A 14,817-nucleotide genomic window follows, 5' to 3' on the forward strand; every position below is an offset into this window, starting at 1 on the left:
TTCGAAGATATTTGACAATACTTTAAAATGGGAAAGGACTAAATGTATTGAGTTAATATTGATTGTTTTTACCAAAGGTGGCAAACTGTTAATCGATTTAATAAATTGTTGGGATCTTTAGATTTCATATCTTCAAATGAAATGATAACTCAGCGTTGATGAATCAGTGACATGACATCCATTACTTGAATTAGTTTATATTCATTTCTCTTCTAGAAAGTACTAAAAGGGGTTTATACTCGCAGCGAAGCAAGGGCGTACATAACTAACTTATATTAATGATCAATATTATTGAGATAATGATGTTTATATATCAGTGAATACTCCATTTCATATCAGCATTACAACTCCATGCGCTCTTAACGGGTAAGAATGCATTCTTTTAAAGATAGGACAACTGAATGTATAATTTTATGAAGTTTGTTAGGTAGAGTTTTCTTTTTAAACTGAAAAAGCTTGTGTAAACGCTTTAAAAAAACCCTTATAATCTTAATCATAACATTTTGGATGTTGATATATTCTGTATTTTGTATATGAATTGTAGCACAGCGTTCTATATGCTTTAGAAATTATCTGTTTTGGCGTGTTATTTTGTGTGTCACATATTGTATATTGGGTAAGTCTGGGACTCTTTTCTAAATCTGATTTATATTAACTAGATTTTGACCCGTGCGTGCACGGGTTGACATTGCATATCGGACATTTACGAAATAGGTACGTCGATAAGCCTACAATAATGCTATTAATTTCACTACAATTTTCTTAGTTTGAAAAATCTAATCGTGTCTCGGGAAAGGTCCTCACCACAGTTAGAATGCCTCCCTTATACTCGTAATGTACATGTAGCAGAAAATTGCAGCATCGCTCCGGAACAGTCAAATTCATCACAACAAACCGTTTTGAGACTGCAAATACCTTTCAATTAAAAATTATAATCCATAGAATGGAAGAATTCAACACCTTTTCACCAACGTACACGTATTTTCTTTGTAAAACTGGGTCCGTAGGACATTATTAAATTTTTACGATAAACCATATTCTATCTTCACTCTCCTAACAAATTTAATGTAACTTTTTTGCATCATCACGAAGACAAATGTAAGTACCTAGTTGAAATGTATATTTGTTATTGTATACTTTCTCTCATAAGAAATGATTAATATATATGAACAGACTATATAGCAAATATCCAACGAAAATTTACCCGTATTTGTATTATCATCTCTGAGTTTATTCATGCAGATGTGATATTATGAAAACATAAACTAAAGATCCCGTTACCGTGAATGTATTGTGCAAGCGCAAGATGGTAAAATCCAAAAAAATCCAGGTGATTTCCGGGATTTTTTGAGGATTTTTTGTTGATTATTAATTAGCGAAGCTTAACTGAGAAAAAATAAAAACAAATTGGTAATCTTCAAGTACCAATGATGTTTAAAATATATAAAACAAAAGACAGTATTCTTTCGATTTCTCGGTATTGAAGACCAAAAATTCAAGTCTATTATTTTAATATAGTAGTATAGATTACTGTATTGATTAATTAAAAAACAAAGCGTACTTTCGTGTAAGCCATTTCTTGCGTTTTATTTTTGAAACAGGTTTACTACAGATTCGTTCATTTCCCATACGTAGTGAAATTAGTCATACGTTACCCATACGTTGTATAAAAGGTCAAAATTCTTTTTCTCAAATTTTCTCAATTGCATAAGAATATATTATTAACACATACAGATGTATATGGCGTCTCTTTACAGGATTTGAAATACATTATTCCATCACTTGTCTAAGAATAGAACAAGTTATAATTTCAAGACCAATAGCAATACTTATAAAAATGTTTAAAACCACTTTTGTTTAGTTTCATATTTTTTTTAACTAGATCGAACAATTGAGGACGGTTGATGATGCTTTTTTAGTGTTTTATGTATGTATGATTCAGTTGCTCCATTTAGAGACTTTAAGATAAGCAGATGTAAAATAAAATCTTATTTTTCTTTCAGATATTTCAGTTTTACCGAATGAATATAGTTTTCTATTGAGTGATCATCTATTAAATTCCAATGGTAGGTATCACATATTTAGGAATAAGAAAATTAACAGATACACTAAGAAATAATATGTTTTACGGTGCGACCGTTGGGGCGAGCACAACATGTGATCAAACAATGAATTATAATAAATTAATAAAATAAAATTAACAACGTGAAATTTGAATGCCAAAAAATAAAACATACCTATTTTTCAGTAAATTTTCATTATTCATAGTTTATAAGATTTGTTATAATTTATTTATTTATATGTAGAACAATAGTTTAATCTCAGATACAATGTTGTTAAATAATAAAGATTTTAATATATAAATATTCATTGCACTGCATCTCCTCTTTTAAAGTGATTGTGATTATGATTGATTGATTGATTTCCCCCCTTTTTTTTGCAGTAGACATTTTTTCTTAAACTTACATATAAAACTTGACTCATCATAGAGCTCCCCCCATGCTAAATTTTTTTTCATTTTTGTCGATTTATACATAGAAAATCGACATACCATGGATTTGCCCCTCCACTTAAAAAAAAATAATTAATGTTTAATTTTATTTTTAATTTACGCTTAAAAATATTTGCTTATCATGTTAAAAGAACATGATGTTGTCCCCCCCCCCCCCCCCTGCATGTAATAAATGGAAGTGAAAATAAAGAAACCATTGAACTGCTATAGAGCTGAAGGATTAGAATTTTCATGATTTATTTTTCTTTTTGCTTGCAAAGATTTTTTGGATGAGGCTGCCATCCACCCACCCACCCCCTTTAAAAAAGGCGCTGCTACGTATAACGTTACGTTTCAGGAAATTACCGTAAATATAGTGAATAAAATATTTTATGAGCATTCATCCAAATTAGTGCAATTTACAACCGTTTCCTGTATATGAAGAAATGTCCTTATTCTTCAGCTGTTCTTTATCTTAGCCTTTACAAGATTTTAAGAGGATTTTGGTCATTTCAGCAGATTTACAATAACTTCAATTAGAGTAATTTCCCCTTATCAGTGCTTATTGTGACGTCAAAGCTGACGTTGGTTAAGTGTCGTCTTACTCTTTAAAACTCCCCTGAGAAATAAAAGTATGCGAAGTATACTGTTTTATTTACTTAAAAAGCATGATGTTCTTAAAATTACACATCTTATAAGCTTTTCAAAGGTTTTACTTTGATTCTCGGGAGAACGTGATGTTGGAACGTGAGGTTGGAGACCATTGGTACTATGAATTGTGGGTCAAAATTTACTGACTCCGAAAAAATATATCGGATCAATGTGTAAATGTTTGTGACGTCACACGATTATTTTTGATTGAAAGTGTACTGAGGTGAACTTTAGAGGTAACATTGACTGTATGTCGCTTACATCGTTATTGTTTTTACTGTCTAATTTGTCTTGCTGATTCTCGTGAGAGTGTGAAGTGATAAAAATTGCCATGATTACAGGGAACTACTGGGACGATTAAAACGATGCATTACTGGTCCGATTTACTGACGCCAAAAAAATCCGTTGATTGAATGTGCAACTAGTCCGAATTTTCTATTCACACACGCCTTGCCGGTAGAGCTCGCTTCGCGCCGGCGCTGCGCGCCGGCGAGCTGCGCTCGCTAATACATACTAATCAATAATGTAGTTATCTATGGAAGAATTTATAAGGAACACATTTGTATGAAAATGAAACATTTTTCTCGTCTATTGACCTTAAAAAGTGGAATCGTTAAAATTCGTGGTGGCTCAGTTTTCGTGGTTTTCGTGGGTAGCCCTCCCCCACGAATTTACATCCTCGACAAAAACAAATTTTGAAAGAGTTTGTTATTTTACTGATACTAAATACCGACAAATCAATGAAATTACATCCCTGCAATAAGCAAAAATCCAACAATTCCATGAAAATTGACCCCAACGAATTTAAATGAATCTACAGTATTGACTTCAGTTGTTTATATTACACAAAGAATATAGAGATGGAATCGGTTTCCTATTCAAAAATAAGAGATTGAACCGTGAATTTAAATAAATTGCATATAAGACCAATGTCAATCGGGAATCATATAGGATAATTGTTTGTTTAGTGTACTAATTTTTATGTGTGATCAATTCAAGCATGGCCACGTTCACCTGTGTTTCCGGGAGATGGTGTTAGAGCGGTTTGGTAGAGACACACTACTGGCTATTCTGTACGCATTTTATTCTCTGTGTACAATGCAATTGCATTTTTTGAGACTGCATTTTATTGATAGATAAATCCAGTTGTATGTCATTAATTCTTACAGAAAAAGTGTCAGTCATTCATAACTCTAAAGATAACAAGACAATATAAGCGTCGCTAAACGGTTATTCTGGATCCTCGTTATACTTATATATTTATTACATTTACCTTTAGGAAGGAAGGTTTTGATGGAGACAACGATTTTATGTTGTTCCATTACTATGACGACAAAAGAACAAATGACTTGGTTGTCGCCATTTCCAAAATCACGGGTGAGAACAAATGAACACGCTTTACAATCGTTAATTTTCATAAATACATTAAGTCATTCAATGCAAAAATACTACTTGGTTCTACAATTATTCTGGTTTTTTAATAGGACTAAATGTTGGTGATGTCTGGAAGTCATTTGGAAACTACTTTTTCAATTACGCTTCTAAACTAGGATACGACCGAATGTTACGCACTCTCGGATTGGATTTCTACAGTTTTGTTCAAAATCTAGACCACTTACACTCCCTTCTGGCATTAACCTATAAAGGGATGAGGCCGCCTCACTTCCGGTATATTTCAACACATACTATAGCAGTATGACTATTGCATTAATTTCAGTTGATTGTGTACAAGTGTAAGCTATATGAGAAAAAATGTGATTATTGCTGAGAGAGAGAGAGAGAGAGAGAGAGAGAGAGAGAGAGAGAGAGATATGTTAAAGATTTAGTGATTGAATCTTTAGATATAAAAATCGCTGGTAAAGAATCATATTACATTGTACATATACTTGTTCAAAAAATGTTATATTAATGTTATTTTCATTCTTAAAGGGACATGGTGACGCGCAAACCCATGATTTAGCAATCATCGATTTTTTACACGATTTCCACATATCTTATTTATCATATGAAAAGATGATTTTCTGAAAAATTATGTTGTCTAAAAGTAAATAAATCAAATTAGAAAGAGAAAAAAAGAGTTAAGCTTTGGGCCAACACGAAAATATTGAGTTTTTCTTCCGCTTCATCGCCACGCAAGTGCAAGGGAATGTAAATACTGCAGCGTGGCATGCAAAATGAGCTAGAAGCCTCTCATTGAAACATGATGTCTTCAAGAACTATATATTAAGATGCATTCTCTATTAATGTATATTTCTTACCACAGATATCGAATATCTTCAAATTCACATTCCTTTTTTGTGTGTCAATCCCAATGTAAGTATTTTTTAAGAAAGATGCAATCACGTGACACTAAACCAATGTCCAAAACAACTCAGTTTGTTTACGTGTGCAATTTCCGGATGAGTTTTAATAACTTGTATATTGATATGTGATGACTTATGATGCGTGAAACCTTCCGTATGATGAAATTTCAATTAGGTCTTCTTATTTCCGTTGTCATAATCGAAAAGTAAAACATCTATTTTGAGTCACCGTGCCATTTTAAGCATGCATGAAACAGCAATTTTTAAAGATATGAAAAATGTATGTGTTTTGATCCTTTTGAAATGTGTCTTTTAGATTCATTCAAACCTGACAAAAAAATTCACATGAATTGTATAATGTTCTTTGAATTATGGAAATTTCATGAAAAAAAATCACAAGAAGGAATATATTATTTTAATTCTTTGTTAAAGAGTTGAATATTTTTATACATGCAATTATAATATCTTTTGAAAACGAATTTATACACAATTTTCTGGGTATTTCTGAAACCATTCTTTTATCAACAGATCTTAAGGTGGAATGCTACACCAACATTTTATTTTATGGATCATTCATTCATTTCCTTTCTGAATCATGATTTAGATTTCAAAAAAGTTATATGCTCTATTATACGAAATTATACGAAAGTTTTTTTTCTCAAATTTATGAAAAAGTGTGGTGAATCGGTTTTGACAAGAGGTAATACACTATAGAGTTTCAAATTTGGTGAGAATAAATGCATTATATTTGTATCTAATAAATTTGATTCTATTTCTTTTTTTTTTAAAAACATTATTACTTTCGTTTCTTTTCTATAAGACAGGTCTCTTTAAAAAAATTATCCATAGGTTTGGTTTGAACATTATTAACAATTTATTTTGAATATTTTGAATTCATAAATAATGTTTATTTAAAATATATGAATCCATAATGACATCACTTCAAACGATTTATTAGATATTAATATCATACAGTTATTCACACTAAATTTTAATCTTTATTGTGTCTTATGTACTTGCAACTAAAACAGATTTTGCACTTTCTTAAAATTTACAAAGAAATCGTGTCAAGTAATTGGGAGCATATTTTTTTCTTCGAAAAACTAAATCATATCTCAAAAATGTTAATTGAGCGATCTCTAGAATTAAATTTTTGTGACGCATTTCCCTTTAATCTTCTTATCCAATCCAATTCCTCCAATGATCATATATAACTTTTAATTTGTTTTCTTTAACATTAGGATTGCTTTCTATAAAATTCTTAATAAAATGTCATAAAATTACGTATTTAGAGTCAGTGATAAATGATTGTTGAACACTTTGTTTGATCAAGAATAAAATCATATTTTTGTTTATATACACTCATATATATTTTTCAGATGTGAGAAGAAGGCTGAAAAATTGTTTGTTCACGTGTTTACAGTGCGTCCGGCAATGTACACAGTAGCTATAGGTAAAACTACTTTTATTTTTGGGGAAATAACTCTTGTCATAAAAAATAAAATGAGATTAACAAATTGGTATTTTAAATTGTTATTCATTTTCCTTTTTTTTCTAAGGTTTTTTGTTTGTAGAATAAAATAAACAACACATGATTTGCAACGCACGCACACACATACAATTTTTATCTAAATTCTGTAAAAATAAACTTTACTTTTAAACTTCTTTTTTAAGGAATTTTAACAGAAGCAGCACGACAGATTTTTGAAACTGATATTAAAATATCAGTTGTCTCTAGAAAGGCGGGAAAAATATTTGAACAGAAATATTGTGAACACGTTGTAATGGAAGTAAAAATTATCGAGGACCAGAAAATATCTTCCTTTTTTGTAGACGACCAAGCAATGAAGAATCATGCACAAAACAAACATAAGCAACTCTCGCATGCCCCGTACAATAATATGGTAACGGTTTCAGAAATCAGTTTGGGTACAGCTATGCCGTTCAGTGTTGTTTTTGACAGAAACATGTACATTCAAAGTGCAGGCTTGCACTTGAAAACTTTATGTAGTGAATTTCAACAAGAGGGAACAAAAATAAACGACATTTTTGAGATAAAGGAACCAGGTATTAAATTTGAATATGACGCCATTATGAGCTGTAACAGTTCATATATGTATTTTTTCTTGCAACCAAAAATAAAAGATATCAACGGATCCTTAAAGGAATCAGACTGTCCTGTTCTCAAGGGTAAGTTTAATTAAGGAATTCACATTACTATCATTTCTTGCTACTGTATCTGTGTGATCAATTTGGCAACTTTTTATTTTTAAGCTATACACGAAATATTTGTAAAATAAAATTGTTTAAATGAGAAAAATGTTGAGTCGTGTAAAAGAATACAAGTTATTTCAAAACAAATCATTCTAATAACAAAGAAAACAATTCGGAATTCGATACCTTTTCATGAATATTGATGAAAGTAGAGCGATTCTAAACCTCAGTTTGCATGTCTGCTGGAAATCAGGAAGTTGCTTTTGTTTGCAAGATTAAATGCTAGTCACGATTGTGTATCTGCTTTACACTAGTTGATCGTTTATGCTTTGCCGAAGAAATGATATCCTTTCCCTATTGACAAAATATAATAATAGCAATTACATTTATTTAGTGTTGACCTACCACTCATTTTTTGTATACTGGTATTGGTCTAAAAATAGCTATGACGTCACTTGATAGATAAATATTTAAAAAGAAACATTACTTTCATCGAAGGAAATTTATATTTATTTTAAATTTTTTTTTATTTTTTATTTTGGCGGCGCTATCGAATTCTATATTGTTATATACAGCATAAAGGTAACTTTTATAAGTAAACAAGAGTTACATTGCATCCTCACCGTCAATAATGATTGACATAAATTATAGCGTATATAGTATTGAAAATATCTATTAGTGTACTGTTAAGTTCGGAAAATAAAACATTCTTTCTTTTACAAGATGACGCCAATGTAGGTTGTACACAATTTTTATGTAACATTGACAAGATGATATATATAAAGTGACGTTATCCAATATATGCAGATTTGTAAGACCTTTAGCCAAATCTAGATAAACAATTAAATTTAAGCATAACTATCAGATAAATATGCTTTCAATTCAAACGTAGAATTTCAGAAAGGATTTAAATGTGGAAACGTGGACAGAAAATATTTAATGTTTTTTTCATACAAAACAATGTATAACCTCTTTGATTACAAATTAATGCGACAGATAATTATGATTTTCTTTCGGTTTAAAACCAGGTCATATGATTCCCTTGGGGGGAAAGGAAGAGCTAATGTTTATTGGTAGCCCTCACTTTGATGGCGTCAGGGATCTTGTTTGCTCCAAAACTTATCTTAAAAACATTACACAGGACAAATTGACCATAGAAATCATTTTAATGAATGAACAACGTCAAGCAGATATTGAAATAAGGTAAAACGTTTCTTTGATTAATAATAATAATATAACGGCAACGTTTTTAAAAAGTAGTCTGCATTTTGCTAGCACATAATATAGAAAAACAAACAAAAAACCAGCAAAATCTGATTATCTCTGTTTAAGAATAGAGCAAGGTCAGATGAATTTCAAAAGAATTTACGTTAAACACAGTAAGAAGTTAGACCAAACCACAGCTGACATGAAGAAACTAGCGGCGGCTCTTGACCAGGAGAAGAAGAAGACAGACATGTTGCTGAATCAGATGCTTCCGGTGAAAGTAGCCAATCAGCTTAGAGAGGGCCGGACCGTGGAAGCAGGTGCTCAGTATCATATCTGTTTGTACTCTACATGTATATCAGGTCTTATTTAAACGTCTTGTACACACGCAAAGACCAATGTTACGTTGTATCTTGTAGTATTACATTGCTGTATCTCTCTCATAATAATGACTTAAATGTAGCTGATTGGTAGAGTTAATCGTACTGCGAATAAAATTAAAATTCTAAATGATCCGACATCTTACATCATTATATTCTCATAAAAGTATTGTGAATTGTTTTTGCATTCATTATGGGAAAACACAGAAGAGGTAGACAATGATTCAAATAATATTTAATAATGTTTATAAATTTTGTGAATGTATCCTACTGTTTTGCTATTAAATTATTTGATTGAACTGTTTAAAAGTAAATAAATTTGGTATATAAATTTATCAAACTGTCATCAGAATCTTAATTTCACAATTATTTGTTTTAATTTTTATTCCAGAAAAACACGAAAATGTGACCATTCTTTTCAGCGACATAGTTGCTTTCACGACCATGGCAGCATTGTGCCATCCTATGGACATAGTTAAACTTCTGAATGGTTTGTTTCAACGGTTTGATCAGCTCACGACAAAACACGACATTTATAAAGTAAGTTTTGTAATGAAATTAATATTTTTATTTATTATGTAAATTTTCTTCGATTGTTGCCAATACCAACTCAAGGAATTTGCTACACCCTTAAGGCCTTTGTTAGAGACTAGTCGGGTATTGTCTTTGAGTTGTATCTAAATGGCACTGCATTACTGAGTACATGAAAGATAATTCTAGAGACCGGTAGCAAAGTAATTATCTCAGGAAAAGAAATATACGAGACAAAACAAACTTAAAAATTTAAAATTTCACAGTTCATGATTAAAGAATTTAAAAATAAAAGTATATGTATAAAAGCACAATTTTTTCTACGAAGACAAAATGCAAAACAAGAGAACCTAGTGTTTAGTTTATAGGATGGAGCACAGCTAATAAGTAAAGTAGGATCGAAATGTTAGAAATCGTTCTAGCCGTAAATATTATTATTATTATGATAGTTTACTAATTGTTTAAAACTTGTAGGTGGAAACAATTGGTGACGCCTACATGGTTGTATCAGGAGTTCCGGAAGCCAGAGATGACCATGCCATCAGGGTGTCAAATATGGGCCTTGATATGATTCAAGAGGCTTGTCACGTGATCAATCCTGTATCGGGAAAATGCATCCAGGTACTTTGACTGAATCTATGAATTACATCTTCAAAACTTATCTTAACTCACCAGAATCAAAAATGTTATTATGACTATTTTGATCAACTGTTTCTGTTCTGTGTGTCTGTCTGTCTAGACTTAAATGCGGCCTTGTTTACAAATTAAAATCAACATGAATGTCCCTGTTAATAAACAAGAGTTATAATTTTTGTTTGATTGAGTTCATGCATGATTTAAAGACACATATTGCATCTCTGTACAGTGCTTCCATCCAGACAATTGCGCTGTAAGTTGAACACAAAGACAAAAATTTCATCAATTTAAACCACACTCAAAGTTAATGGAAATTAATTAAACCATGGAAATCAAAACAAAAGGTTTTAACTTTTTTCAAAGGAATAATCTACACATAATAAAAGTAAAAAGAATTTGCTGCTTCAAAAAAATCTGTTAGCAAAGGAAAAAAAAATATTTACAACATATTTACAAATGAAAACTACCCCAACTCTTTAAATCAAAAACCTTTTATATAGATGAAATAAAAACTTTAGTTGCTTTTCTATTTATGGAAAATGAAAGTGTTTGACATTTTTTAAAAAGTAACATAAATTAAGAGAAATTCATTTCTTGTATCAGAAAGCCGTTTTGAAAGAAGTAATCCACTAACTTTAAAAAATAATATTAATAGGTGAGTGATTGCATTTTAGAAAACATTAAAGTGAACTTTTTATAAGAGTTTATCTTACTTAGTTTTAACGTTAAATATGTATTTGATTACAACAATTTACCATTGGACTCTGCAGTTGTTTTTCTTTAGTTAAACCATGAAAAGAACGAAAATAAATACATTTTTCTCTATAATAAATGTTGATATACTCTTGTTTTTAAACAAAATATAGATAATATATTAAGAGGGTAAATCTTTAATTTTGGTTTTTAAATGATTTTGTTAAGTTCATCATTTACACCAATCCCAAACAATGAACGCATTTAATATTGTTGATGCAAATTATAGGAATTATTGATTATTTAACTTCTCAAGAACATATTCTTTTGTGAGAAAGAATTCGGGTATAAAATCTTTTGTGTACACACAATTATGCAAATAGCAATCTCATGCCGATATAACTGTTTTGGTCAAAGTTAAGCATTGTTGCTTAGGTTAGCGATGTTGTCTGTAGGTCCCTAAAATGGCTACGCTAGCACATACATAATATAATGAAATATAAATGAAATACATATGAAACTAAAAGTGTGGTTTTCACTAGAAACGTTCTTAAATGTGTTTGAAACATTTACATGAACTCAATCAGATCAGAGTGGGCATCCATACTGGACCAGTTGTATCGGGAGTGGTGGGCACAAAGATGCCAAGATACTGTCTCTTTGGTGACACCGTAAACACAGCATCGCGCATGGAAAGTCATGGACTTCCGGGTCGGGTTCATATCAGTGATACTACATACAAGTAAGATACACACTTTCACAATTTTCATAGGGATGCATGGTCCTGGTCATATAAAGCCTGTATATATTGATATCCTTAATATAGAAAAGCGCTGAACATCTGGCAAAATGATGAAAATATGTTGATTTTTTCTTTAGTAAATAAAAGTAAAAGCACTGAGTTTTTTTTAGCAATAAACTAAAACAATAAGGTAGATTTGATAGGTAATTTGTTGACCACCCAGCCTCTTTATATTGAACATATGCATTGTATTGTTGAAATTATATCATTTGAGATTAAATTGAGCAATACTCAAAAGTAGTTGATGGATCATTATGAAAGCATTTATTGATTTGTACAAATATGTTTTTTTTTCGCACAGTCTAATTCGACGTATTGGTTATATTTTCGAGCGACGAGAAGGCATAGCTATAAAAGGGAAAGGAATGATGGACACATACTTTATGAATGGAGTATCGAACGATTTTGACCCGAGTCGTAACAATTATTTTTCGAATGACCACCAGGCGACGCCTCAACCTATCCAAGTCGAGGGGAATCCATCATCTCCAACCAGACCACAATATACACAAAGCGGAGCTACACTTGAATTATCCTTGTTTTGCTCTGTAATTTAATCTCTGACTTATCACATCTTTCATAGTTCCATCTTTCTTGCTTTTATCATTGCTCCAATTTTTACATGTCTTCAAGATTGATATCAATGTAACTTCTTTGATGAAATAACCAACAGTTGAATACCTATATATAAAAGAGATATTAATCTTTAAAATGGAAAAAATGCAAAACAAATGTATTAAGATATTAAAAACAATGTTGGCGCAGAAATAGGTTATTTCAAACAAATAATATATTTGGGGTAAAAAATTTGATTTGAATGAAAACAAATAAACTTTAAGCAATATCAACATCTAAGTAATTAAAAATAAAGTATCCATATTTATAAGTGATAAAAAAGAAAGAGCCTAGAGAGAGAGAGAGAGAGAGAGAGAGAGAGAGAGAGAGAGTTTTTCAAGATTATCCTCTAACTAAGGTATTTCCAAATATGAATCGTTAATAATTACTTTTTTTATGAGTGACCAAAAGGATGAAAAAAACCAGTGGTTTTAAAAAAATATTCAAATACCCACTTTTTTTTTTACAATTCCAATTTAGTTGTTGTTGCATATAAATAACCCTTAGTTTAGCTTAACATTTTTTAATTTTGTATCTGTTGTATCTATAATGGAAAATGCGATGGTTTAAGTAGTAAAGCATCCACTATTTTAAATGGTTTAGCCAGTTAATCCAGTGAACCCAGTAGTAAAATTCAGGAGAAGAATGTAGTTTGAGAATACTCTTCAAACATCATTTACTAACTCTGAACCAATCTATCATAGCTGTTAAGCCATGAGCATTGGGAAAAACATGCATTATTCATTATGTGTTAGAATGAGATTCAAAAAATCAACATAGATCGTTCAAAAATGTTTATACAATTTCTGTAAATATCAAAGGTTCGCACATGCACTAGTGCAAACACAGATAATATAAAATATAACGATATCGTAATTGATGAAGTGCTGAAATGTGTTAGCCGTGAATATTTAAGTAACATGCATTATTAATGATACAATTCAACGAAATTCAACAAATCTTCATAAATCGTTTAAAAATCTTAATGAATGATTTGTAAATATCAAAAGTTTACGCATATCCATTGTTCAAATACATATAATATAAATTAAATTCATCAATATTTTATTTTTGGGGCGGTTTTTGGTAAGGGCGGAGAAAACGGATATATATTTTGATAAAAAGTCGCGGACAATTTGTGGCGCCATACAAAATGTGAAGATTTTGTTAAAATAAAGGCGGACATAATGCGAAGGCGAACAAAACCTGACTCAACAACGCAGGTCTGGAATTTATACTAAAGTTAAGTCTAAAACTTAAAACTTTTGATGAAACAGGTCCTAGGATAAGATTTTCTATCTTAAACTTTAATGCTGGGCAACTTGGTATCATAATATTTGACATGTTTAATGTTTAGTGCGATAAGACACGCCGATAAGGTTCTTTGTTAATACTTCTTTCTGTTTTCTGAATCATTATTTACTTTCTTCACTATTTGTAATGAAATCGATTGTGTTACCTAAAGCCAGGAAACCCAATACTCCTTTTTGAAGCTACTAATTTGAATAAATCAATGTGTGTTTTTAGTATTTTATATTACTTTTTAAAAATGTTTTTAAATATAATTCTAAAAACATTAAATTTATTTAAATACCTATATTTGATAGTGCTTACAACTTATTTCATACTGATGGCCCGACAGTGGCATTGGTCGACATTTTATCCACATTGAGATTACAAATTCCATGATCATATGATCTGGTCATAAAGAAGTCAATGTATTATATCTCACTTTTTATGAATAGATTAAAGGGATAGTTGCAATTAAAAACATTAAAATGTTTTCTTTGGTGTTAAATACCGGCTATGAAGAAAGCAATTACTGCATTTTATATTTATATAACCTGCTAAAGTGTTATTTTTGGTTTACAAGCAATGATCTCTATCTTCATAACCACATAGCATTTAATGAATGTTATGGATAAGTTGAATCTTCATTACTTCATTAATTAATTGTTTTTGTTATCATGACCAAGAACATTTATTTTGTATAAACTAGCTTTAAGTTGTGCTGTATTTTGCTAAACTCGCTTTATTTTGCCCGTTCTAAACCAATACATTATCTCCAGTATGTTTATAGATATAAATATCTATATTTATTAGTTAATACAAAGAAAAGCTATACTTTATAAATTTCATCCATATCCGTTTAAGAAGATGTCTTTTTTTACTCAATATTCAATAATGGCAAACTTTAATTTATGAACAAATTTAATATTGTATAGATCAATAGGCACTAGTTTAAGATGTCCTCTAATTCAGATTCCGATTGAAATTGAATTTAATTATACTAAC

General features: G+C 30.5%; 1 protein-coding gene across 1 annotated transcript; it reads left to right on the forward strand.

Moving 5' to 3' along the window:
• The first annotated feature begins 2,002 nt into the window (after positions 1 to 2,002).
• On the forward strand, positions 2,003 to 14,121 carry LOC128189575 (guanylate cyclase soluble subunit beta-2-like). The gene is made up of 11 exons (XM_052861235.1): positions 2,003 to 2,066; positions 4,422 to 4,519; positions 4,627 to 4,810; positions 6,825 to 6,898; positions 7,120 to 7,635; positions 8,688 to 8,862; positions 9,040 to 9,185; positions 9,637 to 9,785; positions 10,251 to 10,397; positions 11,693 to 11,847; positions 12,209 to 14,121. The coding sequence occupies exons 2-11, from the start codon at positions 4,453 to 4,455 to the stop codon at positions 12,462 to 12,464; spliced, it is 1,869 nt and encodes a 622-aa protein (XP_052717195.1). The 5' UTR covers positions 2,003 to 2,066; positions 4,422 to 4,452; the 3' UTR covers positions 12,465 to 14,121.
• The last annotated feature ends 696 nt before the right edge of the window (positions 14,122 to 14,817 follow it).

Source organism: Crassostrea angulata, chromosome 6 (genome assembly GCF_025612915.1).
Source record: "Crassostrea angulata isolate pt1a10 chromosome 6, ASM2561291v2, whole genome shotgun sequence".
NCBI classification, from domain to species: domain Eukaryota; kingdom Metazoa; phylum Mollusca; class Bivalvia; order Ostreida; family Ostreidae; genus Magallana; species Magallana angulata.

What these genes read in the sequence shown, in the direction of transcription:
- LOC128189575 (XM_052861235.1), top strand. Translation starts at nt 4,453, where the DNA reads ATGTTGTTCCATTACTATGACGACAAAAGAACAAATGACTTGGTTGTC. An exon ending in AGACTGTCCTGTTCTCAAGG is followed by an intron (nt 7,636 to 8,687) that starts GTAAGTTTAATT and finishes GTTTAAAACCAG; the next exon opens with GTCATATGATTCCCTTGGGG. An exon ending in ATCAGTGATACTACATACAA is followed by an intron (nt 11,848 to 12,208) that starts GTAAGATACACA and finishes TTTTTCGCACAG; the next exon opens with TCTAATTCGACGTATTGGTT.